The sequence below is a fragment of the Sarcophilus harrisii genome, chromosome 5 (genome assembly GCF_902635505.1).
Source record: "Sarcophilus harrisii chromosome 5, mSarHar1.11, whole genome shotgun sequence".
Taxonomy (NCBI): Eukaryota; Metazoa; Chordata; class Mammalia; order Dasyuromorphia; family Dasyuridae; genus Sarcophilus; species Sarcophilus harrisii.
Genome location: NC_045430.1, coordinates 11,199,505 through 11,223,144, shown reverse-complemented (window position 1 = coordinate 11,223,144; position 23,640 = coordinate 11,199,505). Strand labels below are relative to the sequence as shown.

General features: G+C 61.0%; 2 protein-coding genes across 6 annotated transcripts in view; one reads left to right on the top strand and one right to left on the bottom strand.

Moving 5' to 3' along the window:
• The first annotated feature begins 1,477 nt into the window (after window positions 1-1,477).
• Window positions 1,478-22,211, top strand: SGSM3 (small G protein signaling modulator 3). 4 transcript variants are annotated; one of them, XM_031940798.1, is made up of 22 exons: window positions 1,478-1,632; window positions 16,630-16,701; window positions 16,975-17,060; window positions 17,769-17,835; window positions 17,998-18,200; window positions 18,302-18,409; window positions 18,519-18,662; window positions 18,745-18,940; window positions 19,015-19,160; window positions 19,387-19,611; window positions 19,693-19,747; window positions 19,832-19,959; window positions 20,292-20,447; window positions 20,556-20,610; window positions 20,690-20,739; window positions 20,819-20,971; window positions 21,064-21,134; window positions 21,232-21,280; window positions 21,367-21,452; window positions 21,537-21,659; window positions 21,741-21,801; window positions 21,916-22,211. In XM_031940798.1, the coding sequence occupies exons 2-22, from the start codon at window positions 16,695-16,697 to the stop codon at window positions 21,997-21,999; spliced, it is 2,253 nt and encodes a 750-aa protein (XP_031796658.1). In that variant the 5' UTR covers window positions 1,478-1,632; window positions 16,630-16,694; the 3' UTR covers window positions 22,000-22,211. The 4 variants fall into 4 exon arrangements, with proteins under 4 accessions (XP_031796658.1, XP_031796656.1, XP_031796657.1 ...); XM_031940796.1 differs by having other exon boundaries at window positions 18,727-18,940; XM_031940797.1 differs by having other exon boundaries at window positions 17,995-18,200.
• The window catches only part of MRTFA (myocardin related transcription factor A), a 127,788-nt gene continuing 126,307 nt past the window's right edge, over window positions 22,160-23,640 (bottom strand). For both annotated transcript variants that reach the window (XM_031940793.1, XM_031940792.1), the window contains one exon: window positions 22,160-23,567. In XM_031940793.1, coding sequence (XP_031796653.1) covers window positions 23,074-23,567 — 494 coding nt within the window. In that variant the 3' untranslated portion in view covers window positions 22,160-23,073. The remainder of the gene's footprint in view (window positions 23,568-23,640) is intronic.

Below are 23,640 nucleotides of genomic sequence, written 5' to 3'. Positions count from 1 at the left end.
TCTGCCCCTCCCGCCACCTTTTCTTCTAACACTGCACCTGTTGTGGTGCAGGCCTCCGGCAGTTTGTACCTGAACTATTGCAGCCCAGGAGGCGGCTGGGGTAGGTGGTCTCCCCACTCCGACCCATCCTCCATGCAGTCGCCAAAGGGCTTTTCCTAAAGGGTGAGTCCAGCTAGGTCACTCACACACACACACACACACACACCCATTCATACACACTCAGACATACACACACACACTCCCTTGGAACAATTACAAAATTGTGTTTGGTGTTCAAAGCCTTTCTACCTTTTCTTGCTCCCCAGTCCAGGGGTCCATCTCTTGGTGGCTCCCTGTGCCTCCTACATGTTGTCCCTCCTTATTTCCACCTCCCGGTTTCCCAGGCTTCCTTCAGGGCCCAGCTAAAATCTGAGCTCCCTCAGGCAGGGGCTGTCCTGGCTTTTTTTGGGATCCCCAGCACTTAGCACGGTGCCTGGCACATAGGAGGTGCTGCTTTATAGATGGGGGTGCCCGGGGTCACTGGCTGAGCTCCTTAGGCCCCCAGCCTCCTACATTCAGAACCTCAGGGTCACCTTTCTGTTGTTTCCCCGCTAAGGAGTTGGCCTCTCCTCTGCCTCATCTGCTCTCCCCTCTCTCTCATCCCTCTCATCTGCTTTCTCCCCTTGGAATCTCCTGGGCCTGCGGATCTTCCCGGCTCCTGCCTAGGTGCGCTCCCCTTCACCTGTTCTCAGAGCCCACCTTTGTTTGTGCAGGGGGATCTGTGCCCAGGAAACTTGCTTTTTCCCGCTGGGTGAAGGATGAGTTGGAGCCAGAGGGGTCAGTCTCTGCCTCCGGGCCATCTGGGTGACGGGGACCCAAACAACGGGAGGGGACCAACAGGCCCGGGCCAGGCTGGGCTACGGGAGGAGGAGGAAAAGCCCCTGACGTGATGCTAAGGCTCCAAGCCTGCAGTTACAGGGAGGTCGGAACCAGGGGCTCCCCTTAGAGATGGTGGGCAGAGGGCCACGGAGGCTCTTGGGGTCAGCCACAGAGGGTGTTGGAGCTCCTGGGAGGGATTGGTATCGCCAGGGCCCCCCAGCAACACGGCTTCATTAAGCACGGGTGGGGGCCAAACGCCGCAGGGGTACGAAACCTGCCCTCCAGATGCCAGTCCCTTGCAGGGCTCTGGCCAAGTCTGGGCAACAGCTAGCTTGTGGGGGTAGGAGGATGGGTCGGGACGGCAGCCGCGGAGGAAGAGACGGAGCGGTCTGAGATTTGTTAAGGGGGAGGAGGGCTGCCAAAAAAGGCCCGTCCCCAGGCCCTTGTCCCTTCCTTTCCAGCCCGAGGGCTGCAGTGCAGTCCACCGGCCAGTAGGCGGCGGCATCACGAGCTCCCGGTTCGCCTCCGAGGGAGGGGGCGAGGGAAAACTACAACCCCCACCATGCTTCGCGGTCCTACCTCTTCCACGCCCCCGTGCCTCCGCTCCGCCTTTCTCCCCCGCGCGTGCGCACTGGGGCCCCTAACAGAGGGCTGACGGCTTGGAGCCCAGGGACCAGCGGATGGACTGACGGACTGACTGACTGACTGAGGGAGTGAGACAGGGGCGGACAACCGGAGGCACGAGTCCCACGGGGGGCCCCGGCTCAGCCCCAGGTACGTGGGGAAGTCAGCGGGGCGCGCGCGGGCCACGGAGCGTGGGTGCGCGTGTTAGTGTTGTGCGTGTTCGGGTCGCGCGTGTGCGTGGCACGGGGGGAGGGGCGCCGCGGAGGAGCGAGGGCGAGTGGCCGTGGGCTCACGCGGGTGCGCGCGCCTGGCAGAGAGCGTGGGAGAGTGCGAGTCTGTGTGCGTGCGTGTGCGGGGCAGGGGGAGAGCGTGAGCGCGGGCGCGCGGGGCAGGGGGCGAGCGTGAGCGGGGCGCGCGGGGCGGGGGGAGAGCGTGAGCGCGGGCGCGCGCGGGGCGGGGGGAGAGCGTGAGCGCGGGCGCGCGCGGGGCGGGGGGAGAGCGTGAGCGCGGGCGCGCGCGGGGCGGGGGGAGAGCGTGAGCGCGGGCGCGCGCGGGGCGGGGGGAGAGCGTGAGCGCGGGCGCGCGCGGGGCGGGGGGAGAGCGTGAGCGCGGGCGCGCGCGGGCGCGCGCGGGGCGGGGGGAGAGCGTGAGCGCGGGCGCGCGCGGGGCGGGGGGAGAGCGTGAGCGCGGGCGCGCGCGGGGCGGGGGGAGAGCGTGAGCGCGGGCGCGCGCGGGGCGGGGGGAGAGCGTGAGCGCGGGCGCGGGGCGGGGGGCGAGCGTGAGCGCGGGCGCGCGGGGGGCGGGGGGAGAGCGTGGGCGCGGGCGCGTGCGGGGGGCAGGGGGAGAGCGTGAGCGCGTGTGCTGGGGGGGGGGCAGGGGGAGAGCGTGGGCGCGCGCGTTGGGGGGGGGGTGAGATCTTGTGAGCGGCCCAGGTGTGTGCCGTGGGGGTGGGGCTGGGAACGCGTGTGAGAGTGAATGGGAGCGCCCCACCGGGCGTGACTTGGCTCTCCCGAGAGTGCCTGCACTCGGGTGTGCGAGGGTGGCCGGGCTGGAGTGGCGCTGCCCCTTCCCCTCCCCCATGCCGCTCGGTCTGGGAGATAAACAATAAGCATTTATTAGGCACTTGCTGTGTGCCACGCAGGCCTCGGGGCCGCCCCAGCCACCTTCCACGCCCGTGTCCAGCAGGCGGCTTTAGCCCATCCAGAGATCCCTTTCAGGGCTGTCCTTGAACTTCCGCGGGGAAAAAAATGACACGGTTGTTGCCCCGGCCAGGTCCTGTGGCCCTTGGCAGGACCTGGGGGCCCAGGACCCTCACCAAGGGAGGAGTCCCCGGGAGGGGGCGGGGGACCCCTAGGAGGGAGGGGAGGCCCAGAGTGGGAGCGGCAGGGAGGGCGGCCCGCCCCAGGGTCTGCCGGGACCCCTCCCACCGCGCTGGTTCCTCTCGGCAGGGCCCGGTGCCCCTTTCCCAGCTCCCTTATCTGTGAGAGAAGTCAGGCCGCCGCTATCAGTTTCCCAAAGCCTGGGGAGAAATCGGTGGAGATTGTGGCCTTTTAGGCTTCTCTGTGCCCGAGTTCGCTGAATTTTTGAATCCCGTCTAGTAGCTGAGCAGCTACAATGTGTCCTCCAGTGCCGGGCGCGGCGCAGCCCGTGCGGGAAAGCTTGGCTCCTTAGAAGGGGAAGTGAGGGATGTCAAGGAGCGCTCCTGGGGCCTTCCTCCTTTTCCTCAGTAAATCCGAATCCTGCTCGGCCTCTCACAGACTTTGTGACTTGAGTTAGCGCCCGTAGGGACATCCACATTCCCTCTTGTTTTCCCCTCCATGCCCATCTCTCTCTAAGTGACACTGCTGACCGTTTTTTGCTTCTCTTCCTTTCTGTTCCTCAGAGATAGGACCTAATGGTGCTCTCCGTTAATAGCCCTGAATGGAGGTAGCCCTTTCATCACTAATCGTCGCCCAGCCTGCATGTGCCCTGTAGAGAAGGCGCCGGGGAGGGCAGAAGAAGGCCTGTTCCCCTTCGCTGGGAGACCCGAGCGAGTCTTTGGTGGGAGCAGGAAAACATGGCCTCGCACCATTTGTTAGGAAACGTCTACAACAGAAAACATTTATTGAGGGTTGAAGGTAGAAGAGCATGGTGACCTTTTGGATTGGAGAGCTCTGCTGGTTCAGAGGGTGGAGTGGGCTGATTCTTGTGAGGAAAGGATTTAAAATAAGAGTGAAATGCTAAAGAAAGGGACTTTTAAAATCAGGAAACTGGCTCCTTTTCTTCTGTCTGTGAATTTAAGAGATGCCAGCAGCACCTTAGACTTGGAAGGAAATTTTTAAACCTAGTTTTTCTGTCGACAGGTTCTTTCCCAGTAAGAGTTTTGACTGGAACTGAGGCTCTTTGTTTTTGTAATTTGAGAACTCAACATCTGTTCTCTCTTTTTTTCTTCTCCTAATCATATTTAAGCCTGTGCTGGTGACACTTGGAAATTTTCCATAGCAACCACTCATGAGGTCATACGGATTGTCCCAGGGAGGCAGAAGAGCGTTAAAGACAATAAGTTGTGAGGAGATAGATTGTTTACACTAAAACTATGTCTTTTGGACTTGGACTCTGGAAAATGTGGGCCCAGTGAGAAAGTGAGTGTGCTGTGAGTGGTTTGGGCTAACAGGAGCCCAGTTATGTCAGGCTGCAGGCTGATTGGACGGCAGCTCTGTGCAATGAGGGAAAAAATGAGGAGCTTAGCTTTGATTGGGTAGGAAGGATGGTGGGTGGGAATGAGATGTATGCAGAGATGCCATACATTCAAATGAGAAAAGTGTACATCGCAGAGATCCAGGGGATCCCTGGGCTGGGTGTTGGTTAGAGCGAATGGCTCTGGAGATGTGATAGCCCAAGGCTGGAAGCAAGCAGAAGGCCGGGATGAAGCGTGTGTGGAAAAGGAGGCTTGATTCTGTAGGGGCGGCGGCGGGGGGAAGGCCAGTCCCACTGTGTGAGGGCAGTGACTAGATTTGTTGATGAGGAGGATAACCTGGCAGTGGTATGGAGGCTGGGTGAGCAGGGGCAGGCCTAGGTGGAGGCGGGGTGACCATTTAGAAGCTGCCACCGTAATCCAGGGGAGAGGGTACAGCCCTGCCCCCAAGGAGCCCACAGACAACACGCCGCCCTGTATACCCAAACAAGCCTACAGAGGAGACGTGATTATCAGTAGGAGGCCCTAGAATTATGAGAGATTGGGAAGGGCCACATCCAGAAGGTGGGATTTTAGCTCCAACTTGAAGGAGCCTAGGAGATGAGAGAGAGACTTCTAGGCATGGAGGGTTTCCAGTGGAAATCTAGGATTTGGGGGACAAGAAGGTCTTGTGTCAAGGGCCCCCCTAGACCGTGCCGGCATACAGTAGGGACTGGATAAATAAATGCTCACTGACCGGGTGACAGTCTACAGGAGGAAATAACTGCTTCTTTCAGCTGGTTGAGGGAGGAATAGTGGAGCCTCAGACCAGAGACCGGAGAGCAATTCACAGCCTGGTTCAAATGTTTAAAAGGCTGTGCCAGCAAGAGACTAGATAAAGGGCCAAGTAATCAGGCAGCCCCACCCTCTCATCCAGCAGGTTCTTGTCCTGCCCCTCCAGGATCTGCCAGCCTGGGGGGGAGGGGGGAGCTCCCTCCTGGAGCCTCCCTCGCATCTGGAAGGGGCTTTCCCCTCTGGGCGGGGCCCATGGCCACATCCTTCTCCAAACCAGCATTTCCTGGATGGTGTCACTCGGGGATAGGCCGGTGCAGCCGGGAGGTGCCTCATCAGTGCTTATGGATCAGGAAGGGGTCTGTGGCCGGGTCTCCCAGCTCGGGGCGTGGCGGCCGGTGCCTCTGAGACAGTGTGGTGGCAGGGCCAGGGACCAGAGCTCGGGGGGCTGTGGGAAACTGGGACTGTCCAGATAGCACCCAGCCACCACCCAAGTCAGTGGATCCTGATTTCTCCAGATCCCCCCCTGTGTTCTTTCTGGTTAGATTTTAACTCACCATGAGCAGGGGATCCAGCTCTCCCCCAGCCCTCCAGATGATCCCAACTCTGAGATCACCAAGATCTCTGGAGAGGACCCAGCTCCCAGGGCCCCTAACACATCTTCCTATTCTGAGGCCACAGCCCTGGTTTTTGGTAGCCAGCTCACTTCTGGGCTCTTGTGGATCCTGCAGCAAATGAAATCGCCCCTTGCTGTTTTTCCAAGTGGCTGTCCATCTGGCCTGGCTTTCTGCCACCCTGGGTTTGTGCAACTGATTCTTTTCCCCAGCTTAATTAGTGGGACTGACAGGAACCCAACGTGTAGACTGAGTGCTGTTCCCTCCATCATAGTGTCTTATCTGAAGAGTAAAAGTTCCATCGGCAGATCAGGCAGCCGGCTTACTTGGAGAAAATCTCAGGTCTTGGGTATGATTTTGTGTGTGTGTGTGTGTGTGTGTGTGTGTGGTGTCAGTAAATGTTCCTGTAATGTGTACAATCGTATATAGTAAATGTCATGGGATAAATGAATAATACAGTAAGTCATTGCGTGCCCCTACATTATAGATGAGGCACCTTCGGGCAGATCAGAGGCAGAAATGAGTGAGGTGCTTGAGGTGCTGGAACCTAGAATTTTGATTGGAAAGGAACTCGTCATCTGTGGAGTCGGCTCCATTGTTGATCCTCCCTTCATCCTCATAGACAAGAAGTGGCCTGTGGGAATGGAGAGAGAGGCCATTCGGAGCCCATGGGTGGGTCCAAATCCTGACCTTGCTCTTTCTGGCTTGCAGGGGAGTCACTCCCCTTATTCTGGTGTCACTTTACTTCCTCCCTACCTTCTCATTCTGCACACTGAGTCCACCCCCTTCTCAAAGTAACAAAGAACTTGAAAACTAGGGCGGTGCCTGTCAGCCCAGCCATGGCTACCCAAATTAGGGCACACACATTTAATGGGAGGTGATTGTGCCATAGTGAACATGAAAAAAGTGGTTTTGGAGACCGGGAAGACTTGTGTGAGCTGATGTAAGGTGAATGGAGCAGAACCAAGAGAACATATGTAGTAATGACAATATTTCAAGACAAACAGCAGTGAGAGATTTAAGAACTCTCCTTGGTGCAATGAGCCATCATGATTCCAGAGAACTGATGAGGAGGAACCAATTCCTGACAGAGAGGTGATGGATTCAGGGGCAAAATGAGCCTGTTCCATTGTGGAGAGGATAAAGAAAAAAAAGGGAAGAAATAAAATCAAACTAAGAGAAACTTAGCAGAGCTGCTCCGTGAAGAATAGACATGGTTTGTCTGAGGTACGTGGTCCCAGCCTTTCCCACTTGGTGGGACATGCCAGAGCTGCTGAGAAATAAGCGTCACCTCCATCTCCAGAAATTAGGGAGCGCGTTGGGGAGGAGGGGTGGCTAGTACAGCTTGATTTTGCCTGACTGTTTTTAGTGGGCTAGGTTAATGTGCTGGTGACTGCGTGGCAGCAGGTCAGACTGCTGGCGTCTCGGAGGACTTAGAGCCATGAGTCATCCAAAGGGGAGGGACAAGAGCTCGGAGCCCCTGAGTGGGCTGCAACAATCACTGATGAATGGCAAGGGAAAGAAAATGGCAGAATGATATTATGAAAGAGTTGTCTGATGAGAAGGTGAACCCGAGAATGCCTCCACATGGCAAGAGAGAAGGGGAAAAACCTGCAGGACTTGGGGGTGATTGTGGGAGGGCATGGGGTAAGGTTACCCCGGTGAGATGATGATCCCCGCTCTGATGAGATCTAGTGAAGGGGCCCATTGTTGGGGCAAATGGAGCTTCAGCTCTGCAGGGAATTCTGTGTTCCTCCATTTTAACTGTGGGTTGTTGATACCTCATAGAACTGATAATCCAGTGGCTAGACTCCCTCCCTCCCTAGGATGTGTTCCACCATTTTATTAAGTTTGAATCTCATAATACAATAGGTTTTATTTATAAAGACATCAGCCTGTCCTTACTAATAAGTGATACAAGATAATTTTCTCACAGGATTTATAAAAGCCCCGGAAATGTTAGACAAAATCAACTTTTTTCTTATTCTTCTAAGCTCAGAGCACTGGTCTGTGTATTGGCTGACTCCCATGTGATTGTATACCTTAAAATCTTCTTGCTTGTATTTCCCCCTCTTCCCTCCCTTTCTTTTTTCAGTCTCTCCTTCCCTCCCACCCTTCTCTCTCTCTCTCTCTCTCTCTCTCTCTCTCTCTCTCTCTCTCTCTCTCGCTCTCGCTCTCTCCCTCCCTCCCTCTCTCCCTCCCTCCCCCCCTCCCCCTTCCCTCTCCCCTGTTCTATCTTGACTGACCCTGATGTGGTTATAGAACTTAAATTCCTTACACACACACACATAAGGCGTTATCGATGCTCCTCCATGTGGTGGAAGTTCAGGCACCTGCTGCTTTTGAGTGTGGGCCTAGTGACTGATGATTTGGATCTTTATTCTGAAGAGGACTTATCTCCAGGTTTAGAGAGAAAAGTGTGAGCAGGACACCAGCCGTCAATCTCAGGCCATCTTGCAGGGTTCTGGCCTGTGGTGGCGTCCCGAGGTACTGAGGAGGATTCCATGGCCCCAGGACCCTGGAGGAGCCTCAGAAGGCAGGCAGTTACTTGTGATTTCACAGAGGGCTCAAGGGCACGGCAGGCTGGGAAGTGGCGCTGACAGGTGTTACAGGGTCAGAGCACGCGGCTCTCCTGCTTATCAGCCTCTCTGAGCTTCAGTGTGAAATGAAGGGGTCCCTCCAAATCTTGTGGGCCCCGATCTTATGAGACCCAGAAAGGGGAAGGCCGGGAGAGGAGGCTGGACTGAAAGCGTAAAGGATGAAAGCTTGGATGAGGAGAATACAGACTTGTGTGCCAAAGACCAAATGGCCAGGAGGCCACGTCGGGCAGGGCACTGGAGGAGATCAGGGCCACGTCGGGCAGGGCACCGGAAGGCTGAGGCCGCCTCAGGCAGGGCATTGAGGGGCTGGCCCTTCTGCTCCTCACAGCCCCTAGGTCCCCCACAAAGAGATGACATTCTAGGGGTAAAGTGATGGGAGCTTCCTCTATAGTTTGGGGGCCAATCACCAGTGACCTAGTGATGGGAAGATCAAGAGCCCCAGTTGCTGAAGAGCCAGAGAGGCCTCTGGGAAATCCCATTCTAAAAGAAGATCTGAAGCTCCAGCACCCAGTCTCCAGGTCAATCAGTGAGTTCATGGGAAGAGGCATAGGGAAGGGGAGAAGAGTGGCAGAAGATGGAGGGGAGAGGTTTCATCAAACCTGAAACAGAGCTAAGGAAGAGACCTGACCGGAGATGGGCCAAGGACTGAAGCAAGAGGGAAGGAAGAGGGAGTTCTTATCTCGGCGGTGGAGGGAGGAGCGCTGAAGAACACTCCTAGAGGGGGAGGAGGACCTTCTGGGGGGAGCCCTTGGGCCCATAGAAGGAGGTGATGAGTGACGCGTTGGGAGTTTGTCTTCCTAGGAGGTTGGTGCTGAAAGGCCATGATGACAGCCCCACCAGGCTGGTCGTTCCCCCCTGTCACGGCCCGGCCCTTGGAGGCACCTCTGCTAGCAGAGTACAAATGGCCGAGCTGTGGCCCGGGATGTTCTGAGCTGTCCCTGTTATCTGATTCATCTTGGAATTGGTCCCTTAACTATAAGTTCACCCCTATTTGGGCAGGGAGGCTGCTGTTGTCCAGACAGCTTGAAGAGGATCAAAATGGCAGCACTGAGGTAGGGTCTGGGGCCAGGGACCCCGCCTGTGCCCGGTCCGACTAGTGTGACCATGGAAGATCCCAGCCCAGGCTGGGCACAGAGAGTGCCTGGGAGCCGTGGCAGCAGAGGTGACCCCAGATCTTCAGTGGGGGCTCAAGGGCCTCATCTCCTCCGTCTCTTCTCTCCCACTTCAGCTGGTGCATTAGACCCCAGGAAATTGGGGGTTTGGCCCAAATGACCCTCAGGTTGGCCTTTCGTGCTCTGATTTGTTGCCTTCTGTGTGAGGGACTGCAACAAAAGGCCACCGCCAGCCCAGCCTGTTCCTGACCTCCGAGAACTCAGAGGAACCAATGATAAAAAGTTGTTGGAGGAGTCAGAGTGTCGAGACCCCAAGGTGCCGAGGAGGACGCCATGACTGAGTGTGTAAGGAAGGCCATTTCTGAAGGAAAGTATGCAGCTGTGGGGGGGGGGGGGGGGGGGGGGGGGGGGGGGGGGGGGGGGGGAGTGGGGGGGGGGGGGGGGGGGGGGGGGGGGGGGGGGGGGGGGGGGGGGGGGGGGGGGGGGGGAGTCTCTGCCAGGGGCTAAAGGGAAGGAGGAACAGCCAGGTGGTTTGCTCTGTCTGGGAAGTGGAGTGTGAGTAAGTGGCTGTGGAAGCAGGCAGGAAAAGTGAGCCGGAACCACAGGGCAGGGTTCTAGTGCCAATGGAGGAGTGGGCATTTTATCTTGGAGGCAGCAGGGAGCCAGTGATTATAAGGGAGGGAGGGAAGTGCTCAGAGCCATGCTTGGCATTTGTTGTGGGTTGGCAGGATCGGAGAAGGGAGGCCATTTACGAGACTTGGCCAACAGTCTGTGTAGTGGAGGGAGAACATGGAAGCGTTCGGGAGCCAGAAATGTCAGCACTTGTCAGCTTCCTGGATGGAGGAGGGGGCGGGCCTGGGGAGAGGTTGTGAGGCCCTGGAGGAGCCCAGGCCAGAGGGGCCATTAGTGGAATAAGGGTCTATGGGGTGGGGACACGAGACAGTGACAATACTCATAATAACTGGCATGGACGTGAGCTTTTCCCCTGGGGCTGTGAAAAAATGCCAGGAAACATGGGGGTGACGGGGGTGCCCCAAAACAATGCCTTCCCAAAAGTCTGGCTGGGAAGTGCTGAGCCAGAGCCTTGGCTTTGGCCGTTTAGCTCATGGGGCAAAGCCCTGGGCAGGGACAGTCCGAGGCTCAGCAAGTGAGGTCCCTCAGCCTTGACAGGGTCAGCAATGGCCTGGAGAGAGCTCGCCATTGGGCATGGTGTCCCCGGTCCTACCAGCTTCTTGCCACTCATCCTAGTTGGTGAGGAACCACTGCAACAGGGCCATCGTGGGCACAGGAGAGCCGCAGGTTTTGGAAGGTAAAACTCAGGTCCAGCACGTGGCTGGTTTCTGCCTCTGACTAAAGGCAGGGGGAGGCTCAGACTTAGCTGAAGTGACCCAGGCTGCCCCAACACAGAATGGGGCAGGAAGACGGGAAGTTCCAGAGGAGAACAAAAGGTCTACAAGTGTCTGAGATGCCAAAGAAAAAAGAAATGAGAGGAAAGAGTATCTGGGAAGCCATCTGTGTGGAGATCCCAGCCTGGGGAGAAGGGTAAGAGGAGGGAAAGGGCTCAGGTGCCATCTGGGCAAGATGCCGAAGCTGTGGGCGGACAGATGGTGGCCCCTGGCCAAGGGGGACAAGCAGCAACTTCAGAAGGGACTGGGCCGAGGAGAGTCCTGGGCTCGGCGGCGGCTCCATCTGGATGGTTCCTCCCTCCTGGTTTATAGGCAGCTTCCTGGTCTACCCTCTCTTGGACCAGCCGAGGCTGCTGGTCTCCCGTCTCCGTGCCTTCCTCAAAACAGGAAGGAGGGCAAGCACAGGCAGACGGAAACTTGGTCCCCCCAGGCCCAGAAGAGCCGGAACCAGGCGGAACCCTGCCCTTCTCACATCCCTGGCAGAGTCTAAAGCTCAGCCCCAACTACCAGGTTGGGCAGCGGGAGCAGAGCCCCTTTGGGGGGCCGCCAATGAGGGGGCCGGTCCAGAGGTGGAGGCTTCCTGAGCCTGGCTCTGGAGGGCGGGGCCTGGGGCACAAGGGGCGGCCCTCTGGATGAATGGAGAAGGCTGGGTGCTTATTTGTCTTCCTTTCAGTGAGTCCTGCGGGCAGACTCGGAACAGGGCCTTCTGCTCCCCAGGTTGTTCCACTCGGGCTCGCCCGCTTCTGACCCTCCTCCACATCTAGGACCTCTTCCTCAGTTGCGGGGCGTGGGAGCGTGTGCTCGGGTGTGGCCCTGGCACGGGACCAGGACCCCGCCGGGCTGATGGTTCTAATTAGCTCCCAGGAGGACTCTGAGTGGGTTGGGGGCAGGGAGGGAAAGGGAGCCCCAGGAGATCCTTGTGCTGGGGCTGCTGACTTAAGGGGTGGAGTTCGCTGCTGGGCCCCACGGCCTGAGCTTTGCCGGAAGGAGCCCCGCTGGACCCATCCCAAGACTAATATTGACTAGGAGGGGTGCGCTGGCCCCAGTCCTTCCTGGGATGGGGGAAGGTGGGGCAGTGGGTGGCTCAGGCTGGGAGGGGACCAGCCTGGAGGCTCGGGCACCTTCCCCTGGGGGAGGAGGCCGCCCTCACTGGCCCACTGGGCTCTTCTTGAAAAATCTGACGTGGGAAGGCGGCGATTGTTTGTGGGGGGGAAAAGCTTGTGGGGAGAGCAGAGAGATCCTGTGGAGCTTCCCTCCGTGGTCAGCCAGCTGGGGCGGCCCCGATCTCCCGGAGGCCCAGGCCTTGGCGCCTGCTTCTCCCCCGGCGAGGAGCCAGTCTTCTCCCTTGGCTTTCAAATAAAGGGCGTTTGTGGGAAAACGGCTTAAAATGTAATAATCCCATGAGTGGGCGGGGGTCCGAAAGGCGGGCTCTCATGGGGGGCCTACAAGTTGCTCCACTGGAGTTGCAGCTCTCAGTGCCCCTGGACAACTCTAAGGAAGCAGTTCTGAATTTGGGACCAGCCTAGAGACCCATATTTCTGGAGATCAGGGAGTTGTGTGGGAAAGGAATCATGTTTTTATTTTCACTGTAACTGAAACAGCATTTTCTTCAATTTATTTAAAAATATTACCATACAAAGGTGTCCATAGGATTCCTCTCCCTACCAAAGAGATGCAGGGAACCCCAGAATTATCCCTGTTCTTAAGCCTAAATGGCCAGCAGTCAACAAGCATCAATGGGGGTATTTCTTCAAGTCTAGAAGGGTCTTTCTAATATTTAGCTTCCTGGTAGAGCATCAGCCGGGTGGTCTGTTGTCTGATCTACCCCTAGTATTGGCCACCAGGCGTCCTTAAAGCACCTACTGGGTGCTACATGCTGGGAGCCCCTTAGAAACAACCCCTGCCTTCTGTGATCTCCTCTGCTGGGAGAAGTAAATGGCAGCATGTGTACACACCGACAGTGGTGGAAGCCTGCGGAGGGGAAGGAGCAGCCTCCAGCCTGGGAGGAGTGGAGCTGAGCTGAAAGCCGGGGGCCAGGATGGGGGCCCAGGGCCAGCTTGGGGTGCAGGACCTTGTGTTTTATTCTGTGGGTAGTGGGAAATTGGGCAGGAGTTCCTTCCCAGGTATGAGGAGCAGGGGGACCATTAGGAGACTGGCAAACAAGTCGGGTGAGAGGTGAGACTAGAATGGCTTCCATGTCAGTGAGACGGAGGAACGGAAGGATTTTATAGAGGAAGCTCGGGGAGAGGGGCTGCTGTGGAGAGATTCTACTGGGGTCAGGATGTCTATGAGACGCCCATCTGGAGATGGCTGAGAAGGAGCCGGTGATGGGGACCTGGAGCTCTGGGGAGAGAGGCAAGGGCTTGATGTAGGATGTGGGGGTCCTCTCTGCAGCTGCGGGAGCTGGCCAGTCGCCTTTAGAGCAGGATCACCTAGAGTTAAGAGAACCACATGGCCCTTTGGCGGGGCTGGGTGGGGCGTGGAGAACCCCAGTTTGAACGGTGGAGGCAGGCTTGGATATGAGTGGACGCTGTGTCCAAACTCCGGCCAGAGCCAGCATTCGGACGTGGGTGACTGACATCTGATGGGAAAGATGTCGGAGGTCATCGGGCAGTGAGAGAGTTATCTGGCTTGGCTCAGCACCTGGCACGGGCTTGGGTGCTCAACCAGAGGAATCCCCTTTGCCTCCTCCCTGGCAGGGGACCGACCACCCCTGATGAAGCAGCAGGCTGCGCAAGAACCTCAGAGCTGGGTGGGGGTGCCCTGTGTCCTGGGGATGCTGCCAGGGCCCGGCCCGAGAGCCCCTGAGGTACAAGGGATTCATTCGAGGGGGAGCCCAGAGCTCTGTGGGCTCTGCAGGGGCCTGCACCAACTAGTCTCTCCCGTGGCTGCTTGAACATTTACAAAACGTCATTGCAAGGAGCTGAAGGTCCTACAGCAGCTTAGGGGAGGGGTCCCCCCCTGTGAGCAGTGTGCCCAGGCGGCAGTGGGCCCAGTCACAGTTTTGGAGGAGAGGTTTCTAATAGTCTGCATGTGTCTCTGGTTCCCAGGGTGGCGTGTAAACAGTGAATCCCAGCTGGGGAAGTGTCAGCTACAGTGTAAGCTCAGGCAGGGAAGCCGGCTCCTGGCTCGCCTCGGGCACAGGCTCTGAGGAGAAGCCGGGGAAGGGCTGAGGAGGGCCCTTGGGGGAGCTCCGACTGGCCCAGGGCGAGCGTCTTAACACCCATTTCCATTTTGAAAACACAGGTTTTCCTCCATTAGTGTTTCTCAGCCACAGGCCCTCCCTGGGACTCGGGGAAGCCCGGCTGGGGAGCTCCCTCCTGGGAGAAGCGGGCCGGCCGCGGGGTGCTTGGCAGCCCTTCTCACCTTCGCACCCCAACAGCCCGGCTGGTCGCCATGGGCTCCCCCTCTGCACGTCTCAGGCGCAGGCCGTGGCTTCCGTGTTCTCCCAGGCAAGATCCACAGAAAGCCGCTGGAATGAAACCGCCCCGTGTGGAAGACCCTCCCCCCAAGGCAGGGGAAACTTGGGCTCAGATAACACCTGGCTGACAAATAGGAAGTGGCTCTGGCAAGGGGGTGAAGGGCTGTCAGGGAAGCCTTTTGTGAGCTCCAAGTGCGAAGGACACGGCTGTGGACTGGCCGGGGAAGGAGAGTCTGGGGGGCTCTGACCTGGATTTTGCCCTAAAACTGGAAAGAAAATGGCTACATTTCTCTGCTTCCTGACCCTCCATGCGTGCATGGGGGAATCTTCCCACCTGGTTTTAAGTTCAGGGGAATGGGGCCCCACAGATGCAGACCCCAGGGTTCTCCTCCTCAGGGCCTTTTTGCCTGCCCCTGACCAGCAGTGACACTGCCAGCTCGGGTGGCAAGATGAACGAAGGTTTCCATAGCGACCAGAGGCAGGAAAAACCTGCCCTTCCAGTTCAGCTGTTCCTGGCTGGTATCCCTCCTGTAGGGGACACGGGGTGGCCGGGCAGGGGGCTCCAGTGGCCTTCTGGGGCTGAGGGGGACTAGACTGAAGCCGCTTGTAGGAAAGCTACCAGCAGGCCTGGCTTTCCTCCCAGCGGGGCCTCCGTCTACAGGCTGCTGTTCCAGCCGTCTTTCAGCCCCTGCCCTCAGCCTCAGCTGGGCCCCAGTGGGCCCCAAAGCTGCAGCGAGCCCTGGAAACGAGATGGTTTCTAACATGGCTCCTGGGTCTAACGTTTCACTGACTCCGCCCTGCGGCCTTTTCAAGGAAGTATGGGTATTTGTCGGTCTGTGTTAGGGAGCCAACGTCCCCCAAGATCCCGGGGCCCTGGGGAGGAAATGTTTGGGAGAGGCAGGAGCAAAAGCCCACGTGCTGAATATGTGCTGCTATCTGCCCGGGGAGCTGCTCCGCCAAGCTGGGAGAGGCAGAGAATAGGGTCCTCCTGGGAGGCTGGCACTGGGGCCGGGATGTTTGAGGGGGCCAGGGGTGGGGCAGACTCGTGTCTCAGAGGGGCCACGGACACGAGCTCGTGGGCTGCCAGCTTTTCACTTCTCGGACCCTGGCTCTCTGGCGGCCATGTTTGGGGGCTACATGTGGATTCCAGACCGTTCTCCTTTCCCGCCCTCCCAGGAACGAGCGCACTCCTAAACATGCCGACAGACACTGTGAAGTTGATTAAAAGCCGGAGCACAGAGGCGCCTCTCACTAGGCTCCTCAGATGGGGGTTCCCTTTGTTGGGCGTCCCAGTGACGGCAGAAGCTGCGGCTCCAGGGCAGGATCTGAGGAGCACGGGGTGTGCTTGGGCTGGGATGAGGGAACGGAGGGCAAGAGGGGGCAAGGACTCGGCCACAGGTGTCCGCCTGACAAACCCTGCTCTTGGCTTGCTGCCTGACCGGCCTGGGCCGTCCTCAGGGCCTCAGTTTCCTCCTCCCTAAAACCTGGGAGTTGATTTATTTTCCCCAAGCCTTTGCTGGTCTGAAATAGTCATCTGACGCCACAAGTGGCCCTGTCAGGCCCCCAGGGATGCTGTAAGGGGCCAGAATCTCCCCCACTTCATCCCCCAATCCCCCAGGACTTGACGAAAAGCCGAGGTCCTCCCCTGTCCCCCCAGAGAGTACCTCCACTTCCTGCACCCCACGGCTGCCCTCCTCCACACCTTTGCCCCTCAGCCTCTGCCTGGTTTGTGTCCATCTCTTTGGAAACCCAGAGGAGCCAGGCCAGAGCATCCCTGAGCCTGCTGGACATGAGTGTGAATCAAGGCCGATAAGCCTCTGGGGAGCAGAGGAGGAGAGACGGCACCCCGACCCTGGCCTCCAGGCTGGGGAGCTTGGCCAGTCTCCTGCGTACATCTTCTTTTCTTTATAAGCTAATTAAAGCTCTGGGTCCTTCCAGTCCCTCTGGACAAAACCACACGTTTCCTCCGGGGTCCCTTGGGGCCCGCCCTCTTACCCCATGTGTGGACAGAGTATTCTGCCCACCCTTCCCCTCCCCCTCTGGGCCCCTGGGTCCCGAGGCTTCCCCCATCGCTGTCTGTTTTTTGTGGCGGCAGCTGCTGTGGGAACCAGGATTTTAGAATGAGGGGACAAGGAAGCCCAGCAAATGAACCACATTTGAAAACAAGGCCAACACTGCATGCACTATTTCGCACCCATGGCCCCCCACCTTGGCCAAGGAGGGGAGGAGGTCCATTTTTTCTACCTCTTCTCTGGCGTCAGTTCCTTCCACATACAGGTGGACATTGCGCTTCTCTAAGAGTGGGATTTGGGTGCCACAAGGGACCCGGAGAATCCCCCTGTGGGCACTCCAGGACACCCAGGCAGTAAGAAGGGGTGGCCGGTCTTTGTGGCCAAGGCAGGGCCTGGCCTCTGTGGGCCTCCAATTTCCAGAAAGGTTCCAAGCCAGGCCCTCCACAGGGAGGCTACCTGCAGAGAGGGGGGCAGTGTCGTTCTGGAGGTCACAGCTCACAGATGGGGGGTTTGACCAGACCTTTGTGTCCCCCACAGCCGGGGAGCCTCCCTGAAGGCCACGCGGGTGGGGTCTGCAGCTGCTCCCCGGCCTTTCTGGCAGAATGTCAGGTAAGAGGAAGGTGCGCTGGGGCCGGGCACCCCCAGGGGAGTGGTGCCCAGGCCCTGGCCCAGCAGGTACCACTTAAGAGCCCTGGCAGAGAGGGCAGAGAGCTCCCTGCCAGGAGCAGCTTAGTGGGGCTTCCCTCCTTATCCCAGGGTGCGTTTCTCCCTGATCATTCTGCCCCCCTTTCCCTTCTGGAAGCCCTGAGAACTCTGGGGGGCTTGGCGGGCACTGCTTCACCCTCCCCACCTTTTCCCCCCTTCTCATTTCTTTGCCCACAGGAAGCCACACCCCTCCTGCTGGGGGCCCCTTCTCAGCCTTGACCCCAAGCATATGGCCCCAGGAGATACTGGCCAAGTATTCCCAGGTACAGGAGCCCAGTGGGGCAGGTCACCTTGGGTCTGGGGGGGCACAGCCAGGACAGCCAAACCCCATGGACCTCCAGAGGCAGCCGCCCACAATGGGGGATTGGGGCTCAGCCCCAGCATGGATGTTTTCTGGAGCTAGGGACCAGAAAGGTTGCAGATGGCAGTGAGGGAGGAGCATGGCATCCTGGGAGCAGCCCAGGGGCCACAGCCTCCCAGCCCTCCTCCCCCTCAAAGTCTGGGGCTCTGCAGCTGCTGGCCTGGAGGTGCAGTCGGGAGGGAAGCGGCTCCCAGGCCAAGGCAAGTTCCTGCTCGGAGCTTGGGGGGCTTGGGCTGTGCTGACACAGCCCCAGGACTCGGCCCTTGCTCTGTGTGTGCCCTTGGAAAGGCTCATTTGCCCCCAGGCTCCAGTACAGAGTGGGCCCAAGGTCCCACCACACCCGGGTTCTGTGAGCCTTTAGCATGAGAATTGGGGTGGGTTCCAAAGGGGCCCCAACAGCCCCAAAGGTTGGCCCTTCCTTGCTTTCCCCCGGGGGGCTTGGATGGGGGGGGGGGCGGAGGGACCATGACTTCTAAGCCTTGAGGCCTGGGGACATCAGAGGCCGGAGCCCGCTTTCTTGGCTTGGGGGAGTCGGGGAAGGGAGGCCCTGGAATATGGGGGGGGGGGGGCGGCACGGAGCAGCTGACTAAGCCCCAACTCCTGCTTCCAGAGGGAAGAGCTTTGTGAGCCGAAGGAGATGCGATACGATGAGTTTGGCTTCCGAGTGGATAAGGAAGGTGTGTTCCCTGTGCCCCAGGCGGCCCCTTGCCTGTCCCCGCATCTGATGCCCCGTGCCCTCTGGCCGCAGTGGGCAGTCCCGGGGCCACCCGCTTCCAGGTTCCCCTCTTCGGTGTCCGGGGAAAAACCCTCCCTGACCTCTCCCCCAACCCCCCCAGCAGACGAAGCCAACCCCGGCCCGCTGTTGGGCGCGCCCCTGGCGGAGGACCCCCAGCAGAGGCTAAGGTGGCAAGCCCACCTCGAGTTCACGCACAACCACGACGTGGGCGACCTCACATGGGACAAGATCGAGATGTCCCTGCCGCGCTCCGACAAGCTCTACTCCCTGGTGCTGGGCGGCATCCCTCACAGCATGCGGCCTCAGGTAAGGCGGGCCCAGGTGAGGCAGGCCCAGGTGAGGCGGGCGCGGGGCGGGACGGGCGCCCGGGGCCTCCCGCCTCCCGCTGCCACCCCGTCCCTCCGCAGCTGTGGATGCGTCTCTCGGGGGCCCTGCAGAAGAAGCGCGGCTCCGACACGGCCTACAGGGACATCGTCAAGAACAGCTGCGATGACGAGACGCTGGCGGCCAAGCAGGTGAGTGGGGGCGGGGTCCGGGCGTGTCCCGAGGGGCGGGGCTCCCGGGTCACTTCTGGTGGCGCCGTCTGAAGGGGCCGCCGGGGGGCGGGACCGGGGCTTTCCCCAGATCGAGAAGGACCTGCTCCGCACCATGCCCAGCAACGCCTGCTTCTCTGCCATGAACAGCGTCGGGGTGCCCCGGCTGCGCAGGATCCTCCGAGGGCTGGCCTGGCTCTACCCCGACATCGGCTACTGCCAGGGCACCGGCATGGTGAGCCGCAGGTCCGGGGGGGGCTGCCGGGGGGGGGGGGCGCGCCCGGGAGCGCCCCTCCCAGCGGCCCGTCCCCCCGCAGGTGGCCGCCTGCCTGCTGCTGTTCCTGGAGGAGGAGGACGCCTTCTGGATGATGTGCGCCATCATCGAGGACCTGGTGCCCGCCGCCTACTTCAGCACCACGCTGCTGGGCGTGCAGACGGACCAGCGGGTGCTGCGCCACCTGATCGTGCAGTACCTGCCGCGGCTGGACCGGCTGCTGCAGGAGCACGACATCGGTGAGGGCCGGGGCCGGGCGGGGCGGGCGCCGGGCGGGCCGCAGGGCTGGCAGCTGCCTGTGTCCCGCCCCCAGAGCTGTCGCTCATCACCGTGCACTGGTTCCTGACGGCCTTCGCCAGCGTGGTCCACATGAAGCTGCTGCTGCGCATCTGGGACCTCTTCTTCTACCAGGGCTCCCTGGTGCTCTTCCAGACCACCCTGGGCATGCTGCGGATGAAGGTGCCCCCGGCCCGGCTAAGCAGGCGGCCCGGGCTCCCCCAAGGGGGGGGGGGCAGCGGGAGGCCCACCTCGGGCGGCAGGGTTAGGGGCTTTGGGAGAGCGGGAAAGTGAGGCGGGCCGGCGTGGTCCCTCACCCAGAAAACTGAAGCAACCTGTGAAGTTCGGGGCCGGGTCCTCCCAGGAGACCCCCTTCCCCCCAGGGGATGACGGGGCCCCTCCGTGGCAGGAGGAAGAACTGATCCAGTCGGAGAACTCAGCCTCCATCTTCAACACGCTGTCGGACATCCCGGCCCAGATGGGGGACCCCGAGGCGCTGCTGGCCGAGGCCATGCGGCTGGCCGGCTCCCTGACGCACGTGGCCGTGGAGGCCCAGCGCCGCAAGCACCTGGCCTACCTCCTGGCCGACCAGGGCCAGCTGCTGGGCCCCTGCGCCGCCACGAACCTCACCAAGGTGAGCGGGAGCGTGGGCCCCAGGGCCGCCCTCCCGGCCCGCGGGCCCGGCCCCTGACCCGCCCCGCTCGCCGCCCTGCAGGTGGTCCGGCGCAGAACCCAGCGCAGGAAGTCGGGCCTCGCCTCCCTGCTCTTCGGTGAGTCCAGCGGGGCCGCCGGGCCGGGAGGCCGCCCTGCCCCCAGAAGAGGCCGCGGCCTTCAGCGCTCCCTCTGCTTCCCAGGGGACGAGGACCTCGAGGCCTTGAAAGCCAAGAACATCAAGCAGACCGAGCTGGTGGCCGACCTGCGCGAAGCCATCCTGCAGGTGGCCCGCCACTTCCAGTGCGTAGACCCCAAAAACGGCGCTGTGGTGAGTGGGGGAGGGGCGGCAGGGGCCCGAGCCTGCCGGGCCGGCGGGGGCTGTGAAGGGAGGGGCCTCGAGGCGCCCAGTAGGCGTTGACATGCAGCTGCTCTCAGTGATGGGGACCCTCCGGCGGAAACGGCCCCCAGCGCAAGTCGAGACGCACGGGGTTATGGGATGGGGGGGGGTGGCAAAAGGGGGAAGGGGCCGGCTCCGGCCGGCAGGGTCTCTGCCCGCCTCCCTCCCCCCACCAGCTTCGCAGCCTCCGGAGTAGGCTCTGGCGGGCGGCGGGGAGGAGGGAGGCCCCGCTGGTCTCTCCTCATTCGGGGGGCTCTGGGCAGGAGCTGACCCCCGACTACACCATGGAGAGCCACCAGCGCGACCACGAGAAGTACGCGGCGTGCTTCCGCGGCCAGCGGCGCCGGGCCAAGGCCCTGCTGGACTTCGAGCGCCACGACGACGACGAGCTGGGCTTTCGCAAGAACGACGTCATCACGGTGTGGACAAGGGGGGGAGGGGGGAGTCCAAGGGAGGGGGCCATGTCCCCAAGGGGTCCGAGCGAGGCCCTCACGGACTGACCGCGTGCTCCTCTCATTCGTCCCCAGATCGTCTCGCAGAAGGACGAGCACTGCTGGGTGGGGGAGCTGAACGGCCTGAGAGGTGGGGGCCGTGGGCCGGGGGCTGGGTGGGGAAGGGGAGCCACAGCGGGCGGCTCACGGCCTCGGGGCCTTTTCCATAGGCTGGTTTCCCGCCAAATTCGTGGAAGTCTTGGACGAACGCAGCAAAGAGGTAGGAGAGGGCGGGGGCGGGGCCCCGGTTGCGGGGTCCCCCTTGCCTGCTACAAAGGCTCCCCTCCCCCTCACAACAGTACTCTGCGGCTGGAGATGACTCGGTGACCGAAGGAGTCATGGACTTGGTGCGAGGGACTCTGTGTCCGGCCCTCAAGTCCATCCTGGAACACGGCCTGAAGAAGCCGTCCCTGCTGGGGGGCCCCGGCCACCCGTGGCTGTTCATCGAGGAGGTCCGAGGGGGCGGGGCGGGGGCGGGGATAGCGGGGGAGCCGGGCTCCGGCCCCACCTCCCTCCCTCCTTCCCTCCGTCCCTCTCCCGGCAGGCCGCGGGCCGCGAGGTGGAGCGGGACTTCGACTCCGTCTACTCGCGCCTGGTTCTCTGCAAAACTTACAGGTGACGCATTTCCCTCCGAGCCCCGCACGCAGGGTGCGAGCCGCGGGGGCTCCTGGGCCGCCCCCTTCCCCGACTCCAACGCTTTGGCTTTCTGCAGGTTAGACGAGGACGGCAAAGTGCTGACCCCCGAGGAGCTGCTCTATCGGGTACGTAAGTGCCCCCGGTCTTAGGCCGCCGCCCCCGGCCCGGGAGGCGCCCGCGGTCTGGGCCAGCCCCCTGTCCTCCTCCACAGGCCGTTCAGTCCGTGAACATGACGCACGACGCGGCGCACACCCAGATGGACGTCAAGCTGCGCTCCCTCATCTGCGTGGGGCTCAAGTGAGTGGGCGGAGGGGCCGAGGGGCGGGGCCGGGGGCGCCAAAGGCGCGCCCGCTGCAGCCGCTGCCCCTCCCTCCCTCCCAGTGAGCAGGTCCTGCATCTGTGGCTCGAGGTGCTCTGCTCGAGCGTGGCCACGGTGGAGAAATGGTACCATCCGTGGTCCTTCCTGCGCAGCCCGGGCTGGGTCCAGATCAAGTGCGAGCTTCGGTGAGCGGCCGCTCTGGGCGGGGGGGTAGGGGGGCTGCCACTCCTTGGGGGGGGGCTTCACCTCTGCTCTTCCCCACACAGAGTCTTGTGCTGCTTTGCCTTCAGTCTCTCTCAGGATTGGGAGCTTCCCATCAAGAAAGAGGTGAGGGAGGGGCCCCGGGAACCTCGCCTCCCCCCCCCCCAGCTGCCGTTGGGATGGGGGCCCTGGTAGGCAGTGCCTCTCCTTGGGGTGCTGAGAGGGTCCCTGTCTGCGCAGGAAAAGGAGAAGAGACCCTTGAAAGAAGGCGTGCAGGACATGCTGGTGAAACACCACCTCTTCAGCTGGGACATAGATGGGTGACCCCCGTCCGGGACCCTCCCCCACCCAGGGCGCCCTGGGAGTTATGGGGCGGCAGGAGGGAGCCCCGAACCAGCGGGGCGGGCCTTGCCATCCGGTGGCCTTTTCCTCCGTCTTTGCTCAGGTGGGAACATTGAGAGAGCCGGCGGAGGACGCTCTTGGCAACAGTGACAGGACCTTTATTTTGGTTTATAAATAAACAGCATATTGTGAAAGCGCGCACTTCTTTAAAACCCCGCGCAGGCCTTGGGCTCGGGCCGCCTTCCGTGGGGGGTGGGGGGAGCCGCGACCCCTCCTCTCCTTCCCCCCCCCAGGAGGTGCCTTGAGGTAGGACGTCACCTTAAAGCGCTAGTGTGTGTGTGTGTGTGTGTGTGTGTTTGTTTATAAAAAAACATGAAGCCCCTGCCCTCCCAGCTGCTCCAAGCATAACCCGAGGGTCCAGCATGGGGGGCACCCAGGACTCTGCCCTTCTAGTGTTTACCACCACCGGGCCAGTGGCCAGAAGACCCAGGCACTGGGCTGCCACGCAGCCCCTCTGCCCACATGGCACCCATTAGGACCTAAAGGCATGAGGCTCAGGGAAGGGCTACCTGGGACACCCCCAGCGCCAATGCCTGGTGGGGAAGTGAGCCGGAGCCTGGGCCGCCTCTCCCCAGAAAGAGAGAGATGCATGTAGAGAATATATATATATATATATATATATATATATATATATAATATGGAGCTATTTACACCTGTACAGAACGCGTCTCGTGCGTACAACCGCTGCACCGGGACGGCCCGCAAGGCGGGGGCCCAGGGGTTTCCTCCCTGAGGACTGAGGGTCAGGAGCTGGGGGGTGGGTCTAAGCCCCTCCCAGTCCTGCCCTGAACAAGAAAGCATGGCACCTCGGGCCTCAAAAATGGAGGCCAAATAGCAACTTCCCCAGCCTGGCCCAAGGCCACCCGGGAAAGCCCCCAGCTCAGCCAATTTTAGAGCAACCGGCCAGGGGAGGCCCCCAACTGTGGTCCCAGACTCCTCCCCTGGATGGCCAGAAAAGGGGCCCAGAGGGAGGTGGCGGCGGCTGGCCACCGGAGGCTACAAGCAGGAGTCCCAGTGCAGGTGCAGGTCGTGGCCATCCAGGAAGTCTGTGGAGAAGAGGCTGGGGGCTGTGTTGCCAGGGGGCGCCAGGCTGAGGACGGGCCCCCCGGACAGTTCCAGCCAGTCCATGCTGTCCAGGTGGCCCTCAGCCAAGTCCAGGCCCAGGCCCGTGCCGGGCTCGTGGGCAAAGTGCAATTCCGAAGTGTCCATGGGGGAAGGTGGATGGTCCAGGATGGCCGAGCTGCTCAGCATCTGGCTGTGGAGGTCATCAATGAGGGACAGGGGCTCGGGGCCCTCTGGGCCCCCTGTCAGCAGGGGCAGCCCCGTGCTGCTCTCCAGGAAGTCTTCCAGGCGGCCGGAGGCAGGGCTGGCGCCCAGGGGTAGGGGCAGCTCTGGAGGTGGCTGGGGGGTGGCAGGCGAAGGGCACGGCAGGGCCGGGCCGGGCTCCTTCCCGGGGGAGGCCGAGGGATCCTTGAAGTCAGCTGAGATCTCTGGTGAGAAAACTGAGGGGGTGAGGAGCCCGGCCTTCCCTCCTCCCCACCCGTGGGTGACCCCAAGGCAGCC